The sequence below is a fragment of the Garra rufa genome, chromosome 22 (genome assembly GCF_049309525.1).
Source record: "Garra rufa chromosome 22, GarRuf1.0, whole genome shotgun sequence".
Classification (NCBI taxonomy): Eukaryota; Metazoa; Chordata; class Actinopteri; order Cypriniformes; family Cyprinidae; genus Garra; species Garra rufa.
This window is the reverse complement of record NC_133382.1, coordinates 39,259,797-39,279,923: the sequence shown is the minus strand read 5'-3', so window position 1 is coordinate 39,279,923 and position 20,127 is coordinate 39,259,797. Positions and strand designations below refer to the sequence as shown.

Below are 20,127 nucleotides of genomic sequence, written 5' to 3'. Positions count from 1 at the left end.
TTATAGTAAAATAAGTCTTTCTTTCTTTGTTGTTTATTATTAGTATTATTTTTACATTATATATTACTTACATTTTCTTTTATTATTTTGGAAGTTTTATTTTTTATTTTAAGTTTATTTTAAATTTTATATTTTAAGTTTTCCAAATTAATAAAAGATTTGAGACATAAATGTTAAATATTTAAGTTTATTTATTTATTTATTAAAATTGTATTTCTCTAAATTGAATTGTATTTATTTAAAAAGTAACTTGTCCTAAATGGATCAAAGTTTTAGGCATTATTTAAATTTTACTTTATTAAAAACATATTTAGTGACCACTTAAAGTTTCCCAAATGGATACAATGTTGTCAGACATACATTCATTGTTAATTTTTTTTTAAAAGTTGTAATTAATACAAAAAATATGTATAGTCTAAAATTAATAGTAAAATATTTAAGTCTTTATTACTTGATATTTGCATTTCATTATACATATAGATTTTCAACATAGATATATGATAGATGCATTTAGAATATAATTTGACCTCAAGTCTCTTACTGCTTTTCTTCAAAATAAAGACAAATTAGGTTAATTAAAGTTGCCCATGTACTTTAAAAGAGTGTTCCTCAAACCTTGAAGGGTTCATGATTAAAATTTAGATTAATTGCTTCCAAATAACTAAAAAATGTGAAGTTGCGATACTCATTTATTGAAATGTTGACATTATATAACGTCAGCCGCGTCAGAGTCAATCACCAGATGATTACAGCGTCTGTGTGCGTAATTGCATCTATTTGCTCGTTACGTCTCGATTTGAAAAGGAAAGCGTTTTCGGCTCGACTTCAGCCTCAAGAACAAAAGCCAATTCATCCAGCCGATCTTTATCCGTCGTGAGGACAATGAGCCGAGAGGTGATGAAAACCCCACAAACACACGGATCGGAGCGTCACCGGAGCCACGTCAGAGAGGAACCAGACCACAATACAGATCTGGATCCTGAACCACAATTCAGCTGATCTGAGACAGGAAGCTGCAGCAGATGAGAAGATTCCAGCAGAACGCCATGAGAAACCTTTGTTTTAATTAGACCCCAAACTCTGGCAAACAAACCAGCTTTAAAGACGCATGTTTTTTTTCTGCTGTGGATTCCAGAGCGCCACTCGCCAGTTCCTCCGATGCGTTCAAGACCTGCTGACTATTCTTGTGTCGAATTCAAAGTCGTAATAATTTTATGAGAATAAAGTCAAAATATTACGAGAATGAAGTCAAAATATTATTCTGATAATTTTATGAGAATAAAGTCGAAATATTACGAGAATGAAAGTTTAAATACTACGAGAATAAAGTCTAAATGTATCGAGAATAGTCGAAATACTAAGAGAGTAAAGTTGAAATATTACGAGAACAAAGTCTAAATGTTTTGAGAGTAAAATTGAAGTGTTACAAGAGTAAAGTCCAAAAACTGAGAATAAAGTCGAAAAACGAGATTATTCTCATAAAATTATTACGACTTTAATCTCGTTTTTCGACTTTATTCTCAGTTTTTGGACTTTACTCTTGTAACACTTCAATTTTACTCTCAAAACATTTAGACTTTGTTCTCGTAATATTTCAACTTTACTCTCTTAGTATTTCGACTGTATTTAGACTATTCTCGATACATTTAGACTTTATTCTCGTAGTATTTAAACTTTTATTCTCGTAATATTTCGACTTTATTCTTGTAATATTTCGACTTTATTCTCATAAAATTATTACGACTTTAAAGTCAAAATATTACAAGAATAAAGTCGAAATATTACGAGAATAAAAGTTTAAATAATATGAGAATAAAGTCTAAATGTTTCGAGAATAGTCTAAATACATAGTCTAAATACTATGAGAGTAAAGTTGAAATATTACGAGAACAAAGTCTAAATGTTTTGAGAGTAAAATTGAAGTGTTACGAGAGTAAAGTCCAAAAACTATGAGAATAAACGAGATTAAAGTCGTAATAATTTTATGAGAATAAAGTCGAAATACTATGAGAGTAAAGTTGAAATATTACAAGAATGAAGTCAAAATATTATGAGAATGAAATCAAATTACTACAAGATTAAAGTCGTAATAATTTGAGAATAAAGTCGAAATACTACAAGAATAAAGTTGAAATACTACGAGAATAAAGTCTAATTGTTTCGAGAGTAAAGTCTAAATACAAGAGATTAAAGTGGTAATAATTTTATGAGAATAAAGTCGAAAAACTATGAGTGAAGTTGAAATATTACAAGAGTAAAGTCCAAAAAATGAGAATAAAGTTGAAATATGAGATTAGTCATAATTTTATAAAAATGAAGTCGAAATACTAAGAGAGTAAAGTTGAAATATTACAAGAACAAAGTCTAAATGTTTTGAGAGTAAAATTGAAGTGTTACGAGAGTAAAGTCCAAAAACTATGAGAATAAAGTCGAAATACGAGATTAAATTTATAATTTTATGAGAATAAAGTCGAAATACTATGAGAGTAAAGTCAAAATATTACTAGAATAAAAGTTGAAATACTACGAGAATAAAGTTTAAATGTTTCGAGAGTAAAATTGAAGTGTTACAAGAGTAAAGTCCAAAAACTGAGAATAAAGTCGAAATACGAGATTAAATTCATAATTTGATGAGAATAAAGTCGAAATATTATGAGAATGAAGTCAAATTACTACAAGATTAAAGTCGTAATAATTTTATGAGAATAAAGTCGAAATATTACGAGAATGAAGTCAAAATATTATTCTGATAATTTTATGAGAATAAAGTCGAAATATTACAAGAATAAAGTCAAAATATTACGAGAATAAAAGTTTAAATACTACAAGAATAGTCTAAATGTTTCGAGAATAGTCTAAATACAGTCGAAATACTATGAGAGTAATGTTGAAATATTACGAGAACAAAGTCTAAATGTTTTGAGAGTAAAATTGAAGTGTTACGAAAGTACAGTCCAAAAACTATGAGAATAAACGAGATTAAAGTCGTAATAATTTTATGAGAATAAAGTCGAAATATTACGAGAATGAAGTCAAAATAGTATGAGAATGAAATCAAATTACTACAAGATTAAAGTCGTAATAATTTGAGAATAAAGTCGAAATACTACAAGAATAAAGTTGAAATACTACGAGAATAAAGTTTAAATGTTTCGAGAGTAAAATTGAAGTGTTACAAGAGTAAAGTCCAAAAACTGAGAATAAAGTCGAAATACGAGATTAAATTCATAATTTGATGAGAATAAAGTCGAAATATTATGAGAATGAAGTCAAATTACTACAAGATTAAAGTCGTAATAATTTTATGAGAATAAAGTTGAAATACTATGAGAATAAAAGTTGAAATACTACGAGAATAAACCATGAGAACGCCATGAGAAAGGTTTGTTTTAATTAGACCGGAAACTCTGGCAAACAAACCAGCTTTAAAGACGCTTGATTTTTTTCCTGCTGTGGATTCCAGAGCGCCACTCGCCAAAAACACGCTGAAGAGTCCACACACTCCCTCCTTGCTTCTAATCAACCTTCAAACCTTTCCTTCAGCAAAAAATGCCAGCTATGAGCAATCGGCGCAGGAAAGGCGGCCTTTTATTGCATGAACCTTGAACAGGTCACATTACAGCTCAAAACGCAACAATTATCAACTGCAGGCAATTAGACCAAACAAAACATGTTACTCTGTATCAAACGAAAGCGTTGCCGGGCAACTCCTGACAGACACGGAAACGAGTCGCCAATTATTTCACTCATTATTCCGTCATGTTTAAAACATGAGAGCCAAAACACGCCAGTTCCTCTGATGCGTTCAAGACCTGTTGACTATTCTTGTGTTCTGGCTCCAATTGGAAATGAATAATTATGAGTTTATGAAACAGTCATAACTTCATATTTCTCAACTCGAACCATATTGTGTCTGATCAACAACTTCTCTTTAATGAATGAATGGTTTTTCATGCTCCAATGGTTCATCAATAGACAACATATTCATGTTCATCAACAAACTTTAGTCTAAAACGTGCGCAAAATATGGGGAAAACGTTTCTGACACTAATATAACATCATAGATCATTTAACAAAGTAATTTTAACAACTTATGGTGCTCTCCATACTATAAATATATATATAAAAAAAATCTAAGATCAAAAGTTGTTATATTAAAGTCGTAATAATTTTATGAGAATAAAGTCGAAATATAATGCGAGTAAAGTCAAAATACTACGAGAATAAAGTCTAAATGTTTTGAAAGTAAAGTTGAAATACAAGAGATTAAAGTCGTAATAATTTTATGAGAATAAAGTCGAAATACTATGAGACTAAAGTTGAAATATTACCAGAGTAAAGTCCAAAAAATATGAGAATAAAGTTGAAATATGAGATTAAAGTTGTAATAATTTTATAAAAATGGAAGTCGAAATACTAAGAGAGTAAAGTTGAAATATTACGAGAACGAAGTCTAAATGTTTTGAGAGTAAAATTGAAATGTTACAAGAGTAAAGTCCAAAAACTATGAGAATAAAGTCGAAATACGAGATTAAAGTTGTAATAATTTTATGAGAATAAAGTCGAAATATTATGAAAATGAAGTCAAAATATTACAAGATTAAAGTCATAATAATTTTATGAAAATAAAGTCGAAATATTACGAGAATAAAATCTAACTGTTTCAAGAGTAAAGTCGAAATACAAGAGATTAAAGTCGTAATAATTTTATGAAAATAAAATTGAAATACTAAGAGTAAAATTGAAATATTACGAGAAAAAAGTCTAAATGTTTTGTGTAAAATTGAAGTGTTACGAGATGTAAAGTCCAAAAACTATGAGAAAAGTTGAAATACTATGAGAGTAAAGTTGAAATATTACGAGAATAAAGTCTAAATGTTTCAAGAATAAAGTCTAAATACTACGAGAATAATGCTGCAATGTTTAGAATGAAGTTGAAATACTATAACTATATAAAGTCGAAATGTTACGAGAATAGTTAAAATGTTACAAGAATAATGTCAAAATACTATGAGAATAAAGTTGAAATACTACGAGAATAAAATCTAAATGTTTCAAGAGTAAAGTTGAAATACTACGAGTGTAAAGTCGAAATGTTACGAGAATAAAATGGAAATGTTATGAGAATAAAGTTAAAATGTTACAAGAATAAAGTCGAAATACGAGAATGAAGTCGAAATGTTACGAGAATAAAGTCAAAATTACTAAAATAAATTAGTATATTTTTAAAGTTCTAATATTTTGGTAGTATAATCCAGCCTCTTTTTTGTCACTAAAATGCCGTCGTACCATACAGAGCTGGGTCAAAATGATCTCTCTTAAACTATTTTTAAAATTCAGGGGAAAAAAATAAAATAAATGCATTTAAGAGCCTTAACACTTGCAAAGTTTAGTTTTTCACTACGCATTTTGTGGACATTTTAATGCATTTCTTCCAGGTCTAAACAGACTTGAATGCATAAAAAGAGTTAAACAAGAGAAGCAGCCGCTGACGTTTTTCTGATTCCTTCATCGAGACAAATCACCTCCAGACGTCTCAGACATGATGAGAGCATCACTGGAGAAGCCAGGTCTGCAGAATTAACATTTCAAACATCAGCTGCCACAAACCGCTTCATTCCGTCAGGATTAGAAGAACTCGACTTCTCTGATTTTTAATAAACTTGCGGTGCTGTTTGAGCGAGTCAGTGCGGCCGCTTAAATAAATGAGACGCGTATAAAACACGGCTCCGTCTGCCATCAGACGAGGCGCTTCCGCGTCCCTGGAACAAAGCGGCCACAGACGCCAAACACCTCACGACGCAATACGTCCCAGAATGCACCACAAGACACGTCGCTGCCACATCCGTTCAGCATCTGAACACTGACGCTCAGACGGACGTGACACACGGGGGCCTTTTAGGAACAAAACCTGTGTTATGTTAATGGATGGGTCGTAAATATGCAAATGCAGAGCGGGACAAACATTAGTGCGGTTAACCTCAGGTCTGTTCACAGGAGAACGCAAGACACTCGCGGTTTGAAGTTCATGAGATTTCAGACTCATGGGGGGAAAGTCACATACGAAGAACATTAAAACATGTTAAAATGCAGCCGTACGGTAAACTACCGAGAAAGAGAATCTGATAAACAACACGTTTCAGACATTTCACTGCGAAAACTCACGAAAGTATAATTCAAGAGGATCAGTGCTGTACGCCCGGATCTAGAGAAATTAACCAAAATATATATATTTTCTTCCATTTATCAATTAAATAATAATAATAATAATTATTATTATTATTATTATTATGAATTCAACAATGTACTAACCCCAAAATATATTTTTTCCATTTATAAATTGAAATATATATTTTATTCTATTTATCAATTAAATAAAAAATACAAATTATTTTTAATGAATTCAACAAGGCACTAACCAAATTTATTTTCATTTATAAATTGAAATGCATTTTATGTATTTTATTTCATCTATCAATTAAATAAAAAAATACAAATTTTATGAATTCAACAAAGCACTAACATTTTTTTCCCCCATTTATAAATTGAAATATATATTTAATTCCATTTATCAATTAAATAAAAAAATACAAATTTTATTTATTCAACAAGGCACTAACCAAATTTTTTTTTCATTTATAAATTGAAATATTTTATTCCATTTATCAATCAAATAAAAAAATGTAAAAAAATTATGAATTCAACAATGCACTAACCAAAAAAAAAAAAAATCCATAAAAAAAAACTATTTTATTACTTCATTTTTTTAATTTAAAGGTAAACTCAGTACACTGTTGAATTCTTACAAATAAAATTGTAAACAAAATAAATAAAATAATAAATTATTATTTTAAAAGGGTACAATATAAAAGTTTTTGCATTACATTAAGTTTTTTTTTAAAAAGTATTTTTTTTTTATTCTTAAAATAAATAAGAAAATTAAATCTTGACTTCGAGCTGAAATCAGAGCTCTAAATATAAACGAATGTTTCATCTTTAACATGTTGAATATGTGTGTTTTGAGTCTGTCTGGTTTCATTATTTTATCGTTTGATTTCTCTTGATCCAGCACAGCAATGTTTTGATTTCGCTGATTTCACAGACAGTCTTTTCTTTCTCTAGCAGACAGTAATGCAGCACAAATGTTGTTGTTCGGTTCGCAGGCCGGCAGCGTCGCTCCGATCAGGACACAGAACGAGGAGAAGAGCCGATCTGTTGATCTAGATACATCTCTACAGATGACCACAGGAACTAGAGGATGCTGCGACAGTAACGGGACAGAGGTGAAAGAGAGACGGGTCAAAGATGAGCGTTAACCGGGTGAAAACATGAGCCTGAGGAGGGTACAGGACGACTCGGAGTTTCCAGATGCATCATCAGTGCTGATGGATAAAACAAGGTCCTTTCTTACTAGTTTATTGGATTTGCCTACTAACAATGAGCCACAGCGGACAGACGTGACGATCTCAGATCATCCTCCTTCACTGTGTGCTTTAAAATCACAAACAGATCTGTCAGTCCTCATGCATGTGATGCCACAATCGTGAAAACTGATTTTCGCACAAATACTGAATACTTTTGCAAAAACTCAATTTAGAGAAAAGTCAGAATTGTGCAACAAACTTAAAATAGTGAAATATAATCTCAGAATTGGACGATATATACTCAGATATACTGAATACTAAAAGAGTTTGTTTAGATGATCAGTTTATAAATGTAGCAATTAATATTTATAGATTTTCATAATTAAATTGTTAAAGTAGGTGTGTGACAGGAGTGAAACATTCTCTATATAAATGCATAAAAACAAACTGAGGCACATTAAAGTGTCTAGATTTGACAAAGTGACCATTTTGTCTTCTGTAGAGATGCTTAGTGGATTTGAACTCATTTCATAATTAAACTTTGCTAAAACTGACAGCTACTGAACTGAACAGAAACACTGAATTGAATTAAACTTTACAGCTGAAACTGAATTAATTTCATAACACATTTTACAATGTTATTTTCATGTTTAGTACTGTGAAGTTGCTCTGCATGGAAGCTTGTTTTTGCCACAATAATAAAAATGTAACTTTTTTCGGCAACCGCAAAATATAAAGTTGCAGTTCTGAACAAAAAAGTAAAAATGCAAGGAAAAAAAGTGAGAATTGTGAGAAAAAAAATAATTAAATAACGCAAATCACTTTCTATTAATTCCCTTGATAGAAAAAAAAAAAAAAAATCTAAATTCATAGAAAAGTCAGAATTGTGCAATATAAACTCCAAATGGCGAGACATAATCTCAGAATTGGACAATGTAAACTCAGAATTATGTGATATATATGGAAGCTCGTTTCCGGCAATGAATTAAAAAAAAAAAAAAAACAAAAAAAAAAAAAAATTGCGACATCTCACAATTCTGACTTTTTTTCTCAGAATTGTGAGATATAAACTTGCACAGCCAGAATTCTAAGAAGTTGCAATTTTGAGAAAGTCAATTCTGAGAAATATAGTTGCAAATTGGATGACATAAACTCGCAATTATGAGAAAAACTCACAATTCGAGGAATAAAGTGGCAACTGCGTGATACAAACTCGCAATTCTGAGAAATAATGTTGCAATTTTGAGAAATAAAGCCAGAATTCTGAGAAGTTGCAATTTTGAGAAACTCAATTCTGAGAAATGAAGTCGCAATTGGATGATATAAACTTGCAATTATGAGAAAAAGTCACAATTCTGAGAAATAAAGATGCAATAGCTTGATATAAACAGAATTGTGAAATATAAACTTGCAATTCTTTGAACAGTCTTTTTTCTCCTCAGAACTGGACTTCATAACTCGCAATTGCGCGTTTATATCTCACAGTTCTGAGAAAAAAAGTCTAAATGGTGAGGTAAGAAGTTGCAATAACCTTTTTTATTTTTTTATTCAGTGGCGGAAATGGGCTTCCATAAATATAAACTCTAAATTGGACAATATAAACTCAATTATGTGATATAAACTATAATATAAATACAAATTTGTGCCACACAAAACTAAAAAAAAATAGATACTCAGTACTGAGAGATATAAGCTCAATAGCAAGATGTAAACTCAGAATTGGATGATATAAAATAAGTAGAGATCTAAACTTAAAACTGCAAGATAAACAACTGAGAGATACTCTGAATTGCACAAAATTAACTCATTTTGAATTGAGTTTATATTTCACAATTATGAATTTTTATCTAGTCGTTCTAAGATTTGTGATAAGTTCGCAATTACCTTCTAACTCTTTTCTGTGTTGTACAGTGCCTTGCGTAATTTTAACTCGTAATTATAACCTACACTCCCTACTCCATAATGACAAAGCAAAAAATAGGTTTTTAACATTTGTGCAAATTTATTAAAAATAAAAAACTGAAAAGATCCCGTTGCATAAGTATTCACACCCTTTTCTGGGACACTGGAAATGTATCTCAGGAGCATTCATATTGCTTCTAGATGTTCCTACACTTGGAGTGGAGTTAAACTGTGGCAAATTCATTTGAATGAGTCTGATTTAGAAAGACACACACCTCTCAGAAAAGGTCTAACAGCTGAAAATGCAGATCAGAGCAAAAACCAAGATAACTGCCTGTAGAGCTCAGTGACAGACTTGCGTTAAGGCGATGATCTAGAGAAGAGTTCAGAAACAAATCTGCTGCATTGAAGGTTGACAGAAGCATTCTCCATAATGGAAGACCATTGGAACAACTAGGACTCTAGAAAATGTCCAAGCTGACAGAGATGGAGAGGTGAAAAGGTGAGGCAAAGAATGGCAGATAATTGCCAAATGCAGATGTGCAAAGATGCTCACATCAGACCCAAAAACACTTGAGGCTGTAAAGGTGCTTCAACTATGGACTGAGTTAAGGGGATGAATACTTATGCATATACTCTTTTATTTTTAATACATTTTCAAATCTGGTTTTTGCTTTGTCATTATTATGGTGTATGGAGTGTAAACTGATGTGGGGAAAAACATAATGCTGCAACAAAGCGTGAAAAAATGAAGGGGTATGAATACTTTTGCAAGGCACTGTATAAAGCGCTATAGAAATAAACGCAACTTGACATGAAACAAAAAGAAAAGCAGAGATCTGTTTCTATCCAGTGGCACTAACTCCACACACGAGCCGTTAGAGTTTGAGAATGTGAGAGCTGATGGTGTTCCACACACACACATCTGACACAGATCTGATAAAGCCACGAGCGTTTGGAGCACTTTGTGATATTTATGCGCTCATATTCCCAATCAGAGCTGGAATCCGGCGGCGGTGCCAAGCGCTCGGGCGTTTACTCAGAGCCGTCTGAGAGGAGCCGCCGTCTGTACACAAACGTCAGGACTAAGTCATGGAAATAGTCTCGCTGCGTTGGAGCGCTCGTAAACTCCTAAAGCGTATCTGAGCTTCGGCAGCGCCTGCGGGTGACCTCATCTGAGCCGCAGACATAACAGCGCTCACCTGCTTGGTCTTCGACCTGCTGATCGTGTCCGACAGAGGCTTCTTCTTCTCCTTCACCGCCGTTTTGGAAAAGAGCTCCACAAACTCGTCAAAATCTATGGTGGGCTCTTCGATCTTGTCCCAAACGAGAGCATGAGTGTCTCTGCGGAGGAGAACACAGGCATTAGAGGAGAAAATCACCTGCTTTAATAAATCACATTATGATCTTTGCAGATAATTATGAATCTAAACAAACTAGACATACTGTATGTCTAACATTAACTGCTTTTAATTTAGTTTATTCGATTAGATCTCCCTGGAACACTTGATTGTGATTGGTCAGTGGAGTCATTCTGTATGTCTGTGTGTATAATGACTGTAAACCGTATCATTGATTATTTCCTCCATCGCTCTTCTTGTTTAACGTCACTCTTTCTGCTCACAGATAAAATCATTTACACTCTAATCAATATTTACTGTGCAGGACTTCTTGTGGTTTCTTAACTGTGTTGCTAAGGTGTTTTCTTTCTGTCTAACAAAAATTAATCTCACTCCAAAATAAATAAATAAACACTTTTTTTTTTTTTTTTTTTACCAGTAAGATAATTAATGTTTCAATTAATGACTATTAATTTTTTTTGCACTGACGCAATTAATGACAATTTAAAATTTCTCACCTGAACTCTAATTAACTATGCAAAAACCCATACTTAATTGTTTAAAAATAAAGACTTTAAAACACAAAATTTCACAACTACATAAAAGTAAAAAATAAAAAATAAAAATAATAATAATAATAATAATAATAATAATAATGTCTATTAATTTACTTAAAATACAAATAAAAATATAAAATTAGATTTTTTTTAAACAAATGCAAAATAATAATAATAAAAACACTTCTGATTTTGTTCTAAGTGCTTCCTTCCTGTCTAACAAGAAAAGCAAATCATACTCCAAAATAAATAATTTCTTTCAGTTATATAATTAATATTGTCAGAACTACTCTAATTTTTTGTACTGACGCAGTTAATAATTAAAAATTAGTCCCCTGAACGCTATAAACATATAATTTTATAATAATAAAACATTCCACAAACTACATAAAAAATGTAATTCTTAATTTATTTAAACTAAAAATAACAAAAGTATAAAATTAATTTGACAAATACAAAAAAAATAAAATTACTTGATTTTGGCCTGAAATATGACTCACATTCAACATGTTAAAGACGAAACATTTGCATCTGTTCATCATTTACACTAATTAATAGTGACTATGTAAGTCATACTATAATGGGTGGGTAACAGGGTGTTGCTAGGGCACTGCATCATGGTTGCTAGGGCGTTCTAGGTGCTTTCTTCCTGTCTAACAAGAAAAGGGAACCTCACTCTGAAATAAAAATTTTTTTTCAGTTAGATAATTAATGTTCCAATTAATAATATTTTTTTTTGCCCTGGCGCAATTAATGACCATTTAAAACTTCTCCCCTGAACTCTAATTAACTATGCAAAAACCTATACTTAAGTGTTTTAAAATAATTTTAAAAAAGGGTTTAAAAAAATACATTCCACAACTACATAAAATAACAATAATAAGTCTATTCATTTATATAAACAAAAAATACAAAATATAAAATAAGATTTTTTTTAAACAAATGGAAAATATCAATAATAATAATAATAAAAATGCTTCTGATTTTGTTCTAAGTGCTTTCTATCTGTCTAACAAGAATAAATAAACGTTTTTTTTTTTCAGTAAGAGAATTAATGCTCTAATTAAAGTTCTAAGTAATGTCAGGACTATTAAAATCTTTGGCACTGACGCAGTTATTGACAATTAAACTTGAAAAATGAAATGAAATGAAGACTGAAAAAATAAAAAATAAAAATCACAACTACATAAAATAAAAATAATAATAATAACACTTCTGATTTTGTTCTAAGGGCAAAAATCTAATAAAATATAAAAATCGAATAAAAAATACTTGCGATTTTGGGCTAAAATCTGATGCACATTCAATTATATGAAATAATGTTCATTTACACTAAAATCGCCTGTGTAAGCCCTGCTATAATGGGTGGTTAACAGGGTGTTGCTAGGGCACTACATCATGGTTGCTAGGGTGTTCATGGTGCTTTCTTCCTATCTGGTATGAAGAGTGATTTTCCAGCCTGTAGATGATCCTCTATTGTATTTTTTTTTGCTTGCACTCAAGATCACCAACTAGAAAGCACTAGTGAGCAATAGTTATGCCTCAAACACCACTAAAAACCACAGTAACCATGGTATTCTGGCCATCAGCTTGGTAAATGTGTGTATTGTAAGTGAAAAATAAAGAAATGAGTGTAAAAGAGTGAAGCAGTGCGGTACTTTTTGGCGTGCAGCTGAATACGAGTCCAGTAGAGCGGTTTCATGGGTCTCGGCGGCTCCACAAAGCACTTGCGAGGAGGTTTCTCCTGCGCCGCTCCCAACGCATACAGACCCAGCGGGAGCGGAGGAGGCAGAGAACCCAAGCCGAAGGCCAGAGGAGGACCAGGAGCCAACGGCGGAGGACCTGGAGGAGGCGGTGGAGGAGGTGCTAATCCTGCAGTGGGTAGAGGAGGCGCAGATACACCTGGGAGAGGAGGTGGAGGAGGAGGAGGAGGAGGAGGAGCAGCACCCATTCCGGGTAGAGGAGGTGGAGGAGGCGGCAATGAACTACCTGGGAGAGGAGGAGGTGCACCCATTCCAGGTAGAGGAGGTGGAGGAGGAGGAGGAGGAGGAGGAGGAGCAGCACCCATTCCGGGTAGAGGAGGTGGAGGAGGCGGCAATGAACTACCTGGGAGAGGAGGAGGTGCACCCATTCCAGGTAGAGGAGGTGGAGGAGGAGGCGCAGGAGGAGGTGCACTCATTCCTGGTAGAGGAGGTGGTGGAGGAGGCAATGAACTACCTGGGAGAGGAGGAGGTGCAGGAAGAGCACTCATTCCTGGAAGTGGAGGTGGGGGAGGTGGAGGAGGAGGTGCACCCATCCAGGGTGGAAGAGGAGGTGGAGGAGGAGGAGGTACCGAAGCGCCCGGCTGCTGCTGGCACGTGCACACAAACGCTTGAGAAGCATTCTCAGTTTCTGATGGCAGCGAGGAGTCACTCCTCCCGGGCGCCTGCGCCTCCACAGGAGGCACTTTAAACCTAAAGCTCTCGTCCACAGGAGACGTCTGCACCGATTTGGCCTCCAGCGGCAGCAGCGCAGCGTTTTCCGTCTGCAGGTCCACATGGCAGACGTCCGGGAGGAGGCGCTCCTCTCCTCCGCACTCCTGGTCCTGCGTCAGCACCTCCCGCTCCAGCAGGGGCTGCTGTTTCTCCAGCTCTGCGATCTTACTGCGCAGGTCTTCGATGGTCTGCTCCAGCTGCTCGATCACGCAGACGTGCTCCTGCTTGAGACGCACCGTCTTCAGCACAGACTCCTCCTGCAGAGACACAGACAGAGACAGGCGTGAGGAAAAGCAGACGAGCGCCGCAGACAGAAACAGACATAAATCTGCATTTCTCATCCACCGGATTCCACGAAGTCGTTCGTGTCACGCGGTTAAGTTAAACGCGTTTCCTGTGGGAAGAAACAATGCTGAAGTGTGGACAGAAATGATGAGGAGCAGCTGCCTTCAGACTCAAAACACAACAATAGATGCTTGCAGTCCTGCTAATTCAACAGACCCTGGGGGAGAGACCCCACAGGACCTAACAGAGAGCAGCACACTGATGTTTAATAAGAAACACAGAGAATGAACAGTCAACGTCACCCTGCTTGACCGTGGCTATGACAGAAGTGTTCTATTGGTATGGATGATGCCAGCCTAATATTTCAGCAGCAACTGAAAAAAAATGTTAAATCAAAGTTGTCCTTAGATGAGAACAGGTATTGTTTTGATTTTAGGACAATTTTGATCCACTACAAATGTTGACTACTGTATACACAGAATTTGAAAAAGATTTTATATTTATAAAAAATTAATGAATATAAATCACAGTAATAACTGTATATATTTAAATAGGATTAATATAATTAATGATTTATATAAACATGAACACAATTAATCATTGTGTACATATTAATTTTATAGCAATCGTTTAAACAAAAACAAAGCATTTGAATAATCATAATATTAACATGTATATTTTAAGTATATTGCACAATGTAAAGATAAATACATTTAATTACTCATAGTAATAATAATTCTATATACAGCCGTTTTGATTGGCGCACATTCAAATTAGAAAGATACATTTAAAATTACTATGTTTAAAAAAAATTAACAATTGATATTAATAAAATTACTTAATAAATTACTAAGATTTTATTTTACGAAATTGTATTTAGACTATTTACATAATTATATAACATTAATAGGTAATTGTGTGTAATAACTATAATTATTTATAATGTGTATACAATTGTTTTAATATATAAATAATTGTGTGTGTCTAGTTGAAACCAGTGATGTTTATTAGGATTCTTTAATAAATAAAAAGCTAAAAGGGCCAGCATTTATTTAAAATCGAAATAGCTTGTAACAAAAACATTTTTTACCATTTAAAAGTTTGTGTTTAGTAAATTTTTTCTCTTTATAAATGCTGTTGTTTTTAACTTAAACTGGTTCCAAAAAAATATTAAGCAGCACAACTGTTTCCAGAACTCATAATAAATCAATATATTAGAATGATTTCTGAAGGTTCATGTGCAACTGAAGACTGGAGTAATGATGCTGAAAATTCAGCTTTGCATCACAGGAATAAATTATATTTTAAAACATATTGAAATAGCAAACCATTACTTTAAACTGTAATAATATTTCATAATTTTCCTTTTTTTCTTTTCTATATTTTTGTATCAAGTAAATGCAGCCTTGACAAGCATAAGAGATTTCTTTAAAAAAAAAAAAAAATCTTACTGATCCCTTATTTTTGAACGGCAGTATATATTAGAAAGATTAAATACATTTTATATTATTATTTATATTAATAACTTACAATTATTTAATTATTAAATTGTATTTTATTACTTTAAAACATCTAACAATATTAAAAGGTAATTATATATGTGTGCAATAATTATTATTATATCTAACTGTGTATATAAGGTCCACTAGCTTTCTATGCTTCTGTAGTAAACATCTGATGGACTGAAGTATGCAGTAATGCTGCCCTCTGCTGGTAGTATACGCTGAAGCACACTTCTCTGAGCTCATGACTGATGTTTATTTTAAGTCAAACAAACTCTGGGAATGATTAAACATTAGTCCAGCAGCTGGGCATCGAAACAAACACCACAATCAGCTCAATAACATGCATGACTGAATATGGAGCACACATGGAAACGAGACGCTCGAGCAGGAGATCTGAACCAATCAACTAACGAATCAAACAAGAGACCAGATTCTCACGCATCCCATCCGTCAGCTCCAGACAGACAGACAGCAGCGCTGATACACACACTTTATGCATCTAAACGACTTCATTCAGATTTATCTTGAGGACATGTTTTTGGACATATATACTGTATATAATACCATGATACAGATGTAAAGTATTTTCATTCAGACATTAATGTGAGAAAAAAACAAGGTCCTCAGAAAAGATGACAGATGTACCTGAATTTGCTGGATTTCTTCTTCCTTTTGTTTCTTAAGGTCAGAGACGACAGCCTGATGTTCTGAAACACACACATTTAGAAAAATATGGTTTATTAAACTGTGCAAAACATATGTACAGGAAATATGAGTCTGAATGTGAGTTATGCAGTGAGTATTGTGCATGAATATGTTATTAATTGTGTGCTGTATAATCATGTGAATATGATCAGTGCTGGTGATGACAGACAGACAGATGCTGATGAGGATGAGAGAGTGAATGATGAATGGCTTGTTGCTAGGCAACATTAGTAAACAAACATCAACATGTGGAGGAATGAATTCAAAATAAATTCAAATGTTTTCATATTTCCAAAGTAAGGCTGTTATAATGGGGCGATGTCACGGATGACACAGAAGTGATTGAGTTACTCACCCTCCTGCTCCTCAACCTCTGCACAAATAATAAGAGAAATAACCTACTTTAGACATTCAGAACCCTGAACAGAATTAAATGACACAACATCCTCTTTGAAAATACATAAAACCTGCTTTTGGAGATGTAGCGAAAATAATATCAAGTGAATAGGAAAGAAGCACTAAACATATGAACTGATGCTTGTCTCTTCATAATCACACAAATGTGAGAATTAACAGGCAGCAGGATGAGCTTTTAGTACTAATAGAGGACGAGTGAAGATCTAAAAGACGATGCATTTTGGACCTTCAAACTTCTGGGCACCATTGAAGTCCACTATATGAAGAACATTCCTGAAAGGTTTTCCTCAAGAAACTTAATGAATGATGAATATTTCTGCATTTTGATTAATCCAGTCAGAAACACTTCTAAATGTATTATTATAAACAATCTATAGATCATTGCCAACATTTCTGATTTTTGGCTTAGTACTACAACTTTTTGAAGAGACATTTATATAAAAAAAAAAAAAAAAAAAAAAAAAAACATCAACTAAAAGTAAAATGCAAACTGGAAATAAAGTACAAAATAAATAAATAAGATACAAAAAAATTACCCAAATTATGTCACTTCTTGGATGTCACAACACAGGTTTTAAATGAGTAGTTTTAAAATGTACTCACCCTCTTGTCATCCAAGATATTCATGTCTTTCTTTCTTCAGTCGTAAAGAAATTGTTTCTTGAGGAAAACATTTTAAGAATGTTCTCCATATAGTGGACTTCTATGGTCCCCATGAGTTCGAACTTCCAAAATGCAGTTTAGTTTAAATGCAGCTTCAAAAGGCTCTAAACAATCCCAGCCAAAGAAGAAGGGTCTAATCTATCGGTTATTTTCTATATTTTCGTTTAGAGCTCTTTGAAGCTGCATTTTGGAAGTCGTGGGTTCCCCTGAAGTCCACTATATGGAGAACATTCCTGAAATGTTTCCCTCAAAAAACAATTTCTTTACGACTGAAGAAAGAAAGACCATCTTGGATGACAAGGGGGTGAGTAAATTATCTGTAAATTTTTGTTCTGGAAGTGAACTACTCCTTCAATAGAGAAAAATCATGAAGTTACAGGGCTGCATGAGATAAACGGGACAGCTGAATAATATACTCTGTGTGTGTTCATACCATCCTCGGTGTATTTGGGTTGGGGCTGTTCTTCGGCTCCCGGTCTGGTCGGGGGCCACAGGTTCCTCAGGTGTCCCGGCAGACGTCCCTCCAGACTCTCCAGTGACGGAGGAGGCTGACTGACGGCCGCCCATGTGTACAGCTGATCGTGCTGGAGACACAGGAGAACAATCACACACAATCTAGCAGATTAAAGGTGCAGAATGACATCTAAAGCCTTGATCTGACCAAGCTGACCCCCAAAACAAAACCTCATGTCAGATATAAACCTTCAGCTCACAGCAGCATCAGCACAAGAAACATCACATCCGACCTGATCTGTGCGCTCAGATCTCTTGAAACACACAGAAATAAACCCATCAGAGGTGCAGGAGGAGCTGGATGACGTGTCAGTGCAAAGCTCTGATCATCACACACTCAACCGCTTAATGAGGATGAAGATGAAGGTCACTATTCAGAAATTATTACCATGATGTTTCATAAATTAAACTCCCTATTCTCACTGTTGGACTACGACAAACAAACGCAACACGACACATCATCAAGTGTGGATCTGATCCTGCTGCTGTTTTGTATTTTTTATCATTTTTCTGCAGACTGGAAATGATGGGAAATGCAGTTTTACACAAGCCTGTTTCTTCATGAACCTTCTAAATCACTACTTCCCAGCCGGGTTTATCATTCGACAACAGCACAAACATTCTGAGTAAAATGAACTAATAAACAAAACTTATTAAAACCAACAAAACAACAACTTAATTACTACATTATCAGCAACTAAACGTACTTTAATTAAAATAAATGGTCCAAGATTGCAGTAGAGAGGTGATCAACACTTCTAAACACTTTCAAACAGCGTTTATTGGTGGTTTTAAATAATAAAAGATTCTGCACCAAATTGTACTTTTGGGGGTTGAATAATTTTGAACATGAACGTTTAGAGCCAATTTGATTTTTTTCCCATTATTTATCAATTTATGTTCTCAGAACTACTCAAATGTGTATTAAAATACTTGATCTAATAGTGTCCTGATGCCTTTGTAGATTTGTTTTTTGAAAAACAAATTATCTGGAACAAAATGTCTTGCGCGCATATATATATTCCAGCTAATAAAGGCAACATTTAAAATGTTTTGTTTAATCTAGATTAGTTTTAAATTAATAAAACTACTAAACCTAAACTAAAAATAATTAAAAAAAAACTTAAAACAAATAATAAAATAAAACAAATTAAATGAACAATTTATATAAAATTTAAGTTATAGTTTCAAAAGATATTCCAGTTATTAAAGGCAACATTTAAATGTTTAGTTTAATCTAGATTAGTTTAGAATTATTAAAATTACCAAACCAAAACTAAAAATACTGAACTGAATCTTTTATTAACTAACAAAACCAACAAAAACCAAATTAATCATAATCAAGCAAATCTATTAAAAATTTACATTACTCAAACCTTACTGAAGTAAAAGAAAACATTTTTATAATAAATAATCCAGTTAGTTGCCACAGCAGCATTTCTCATTTTTGATTAAAGTACTACAATTACTAAAGCTAAAACTGAAAGACGACAAAACGCTAATAAAATCAACAAACAGTTACTAAAACTAAAATGAAAACAGGAAATCTCATATTAAAAGACACTGTAATACTGCTACTAAAATAACCACATAAACCCAGACCATCACAACAGCCAAACAAACCAAAATCAGATGTGAAGCAGAAGTGTCTCAGAAGCCTCAGTTAGCCTCTGATCAACATTTAGTTTAGTCCTAGACTAAAATGTAAGTCTGAGCTGTTTAAACTCAAAGAAACTTGCACTGACTGATCTTAAAATATATCAGTGCCTTTGTTTTTGTCTTAAGATGCACAACACTAATTTATTTTTTTTTTTTCAAAGGTATGATTATAAAATAATCCTTAAATGTCCTAATTTAACTATAACCTAATCCTGGCTTAGTCTAAGCCGAGCTGTAAATGTTTAGTTTAATCTAGATGGATAAACGAATTAATTCAAAAATGTAAAAAAATAAAACCAACAAAACCCAATATTTAATTACAACATTATTGGCAACTAAAACATGTACTATAATCAAAATAAATGTGAACTGATGTAAAAAAAATAAATAAAATAAAATAATAATAATAATACTTATATTAACTGGAATTTATATTGCAACTATAACTTATATATAGTTATATAAAGTTTTTTTTTATAGTTGCAACATAGATTCCAGTTAAAAAAGGCATCATTTAAATGTTTTGTTTGATCTAGATTAGTCTTGAATTATTAAAACTACTAAACCATAACTAAAATAATAATAATTAAACTAAAACTTAAAAGTAAATAAAATAAAACAACAAAATCCTAAATTACAACAATATTGGCAACTAAAACATGTACTATAAATCAAAATAAAATTGTGAACTGAAATTAAATAAATAAATATTTATAAACAAGTTATAGTTTAAATAGATATTC

General features: G+C 32.9%; 1 protein-coding gene across 1 annotated transcript in view; it reads right to left on the bottom strand.

The window, feature by feature from the left end:
* fmn2b (formin 2b) overlaps nt 1-20,127 on the bottom strand; it is an 86,434-nt gene that overhangs the window by 48,011 nt on the left and 18,296 nt on the right. The window contains exons 3-7 of the mRNA XM_073828611.1: nt 17,646-17,796; nt 16,488-16,505; nt 16,073-16,134; nt 12,822-13,894; nt 10,469-10,610 (exon numbers count right to left, since the gene is read on the bottom strand). Coding sequence (XP_073684712.1) covers nt 10,469-10,610; nt 12,822-13,894; nt 16,073-16,134; nt 16,488-16,505; nt 17,646-17,796 — 1,446 coding nt within the window. The remainder of the gene's footprint in view (nt 1-10,468; nt 10,611-12,821; nt 13,895-16,072; nt 16,135-16,487; nt 16,506-17,645; nt 17,797-20,127) is intronic.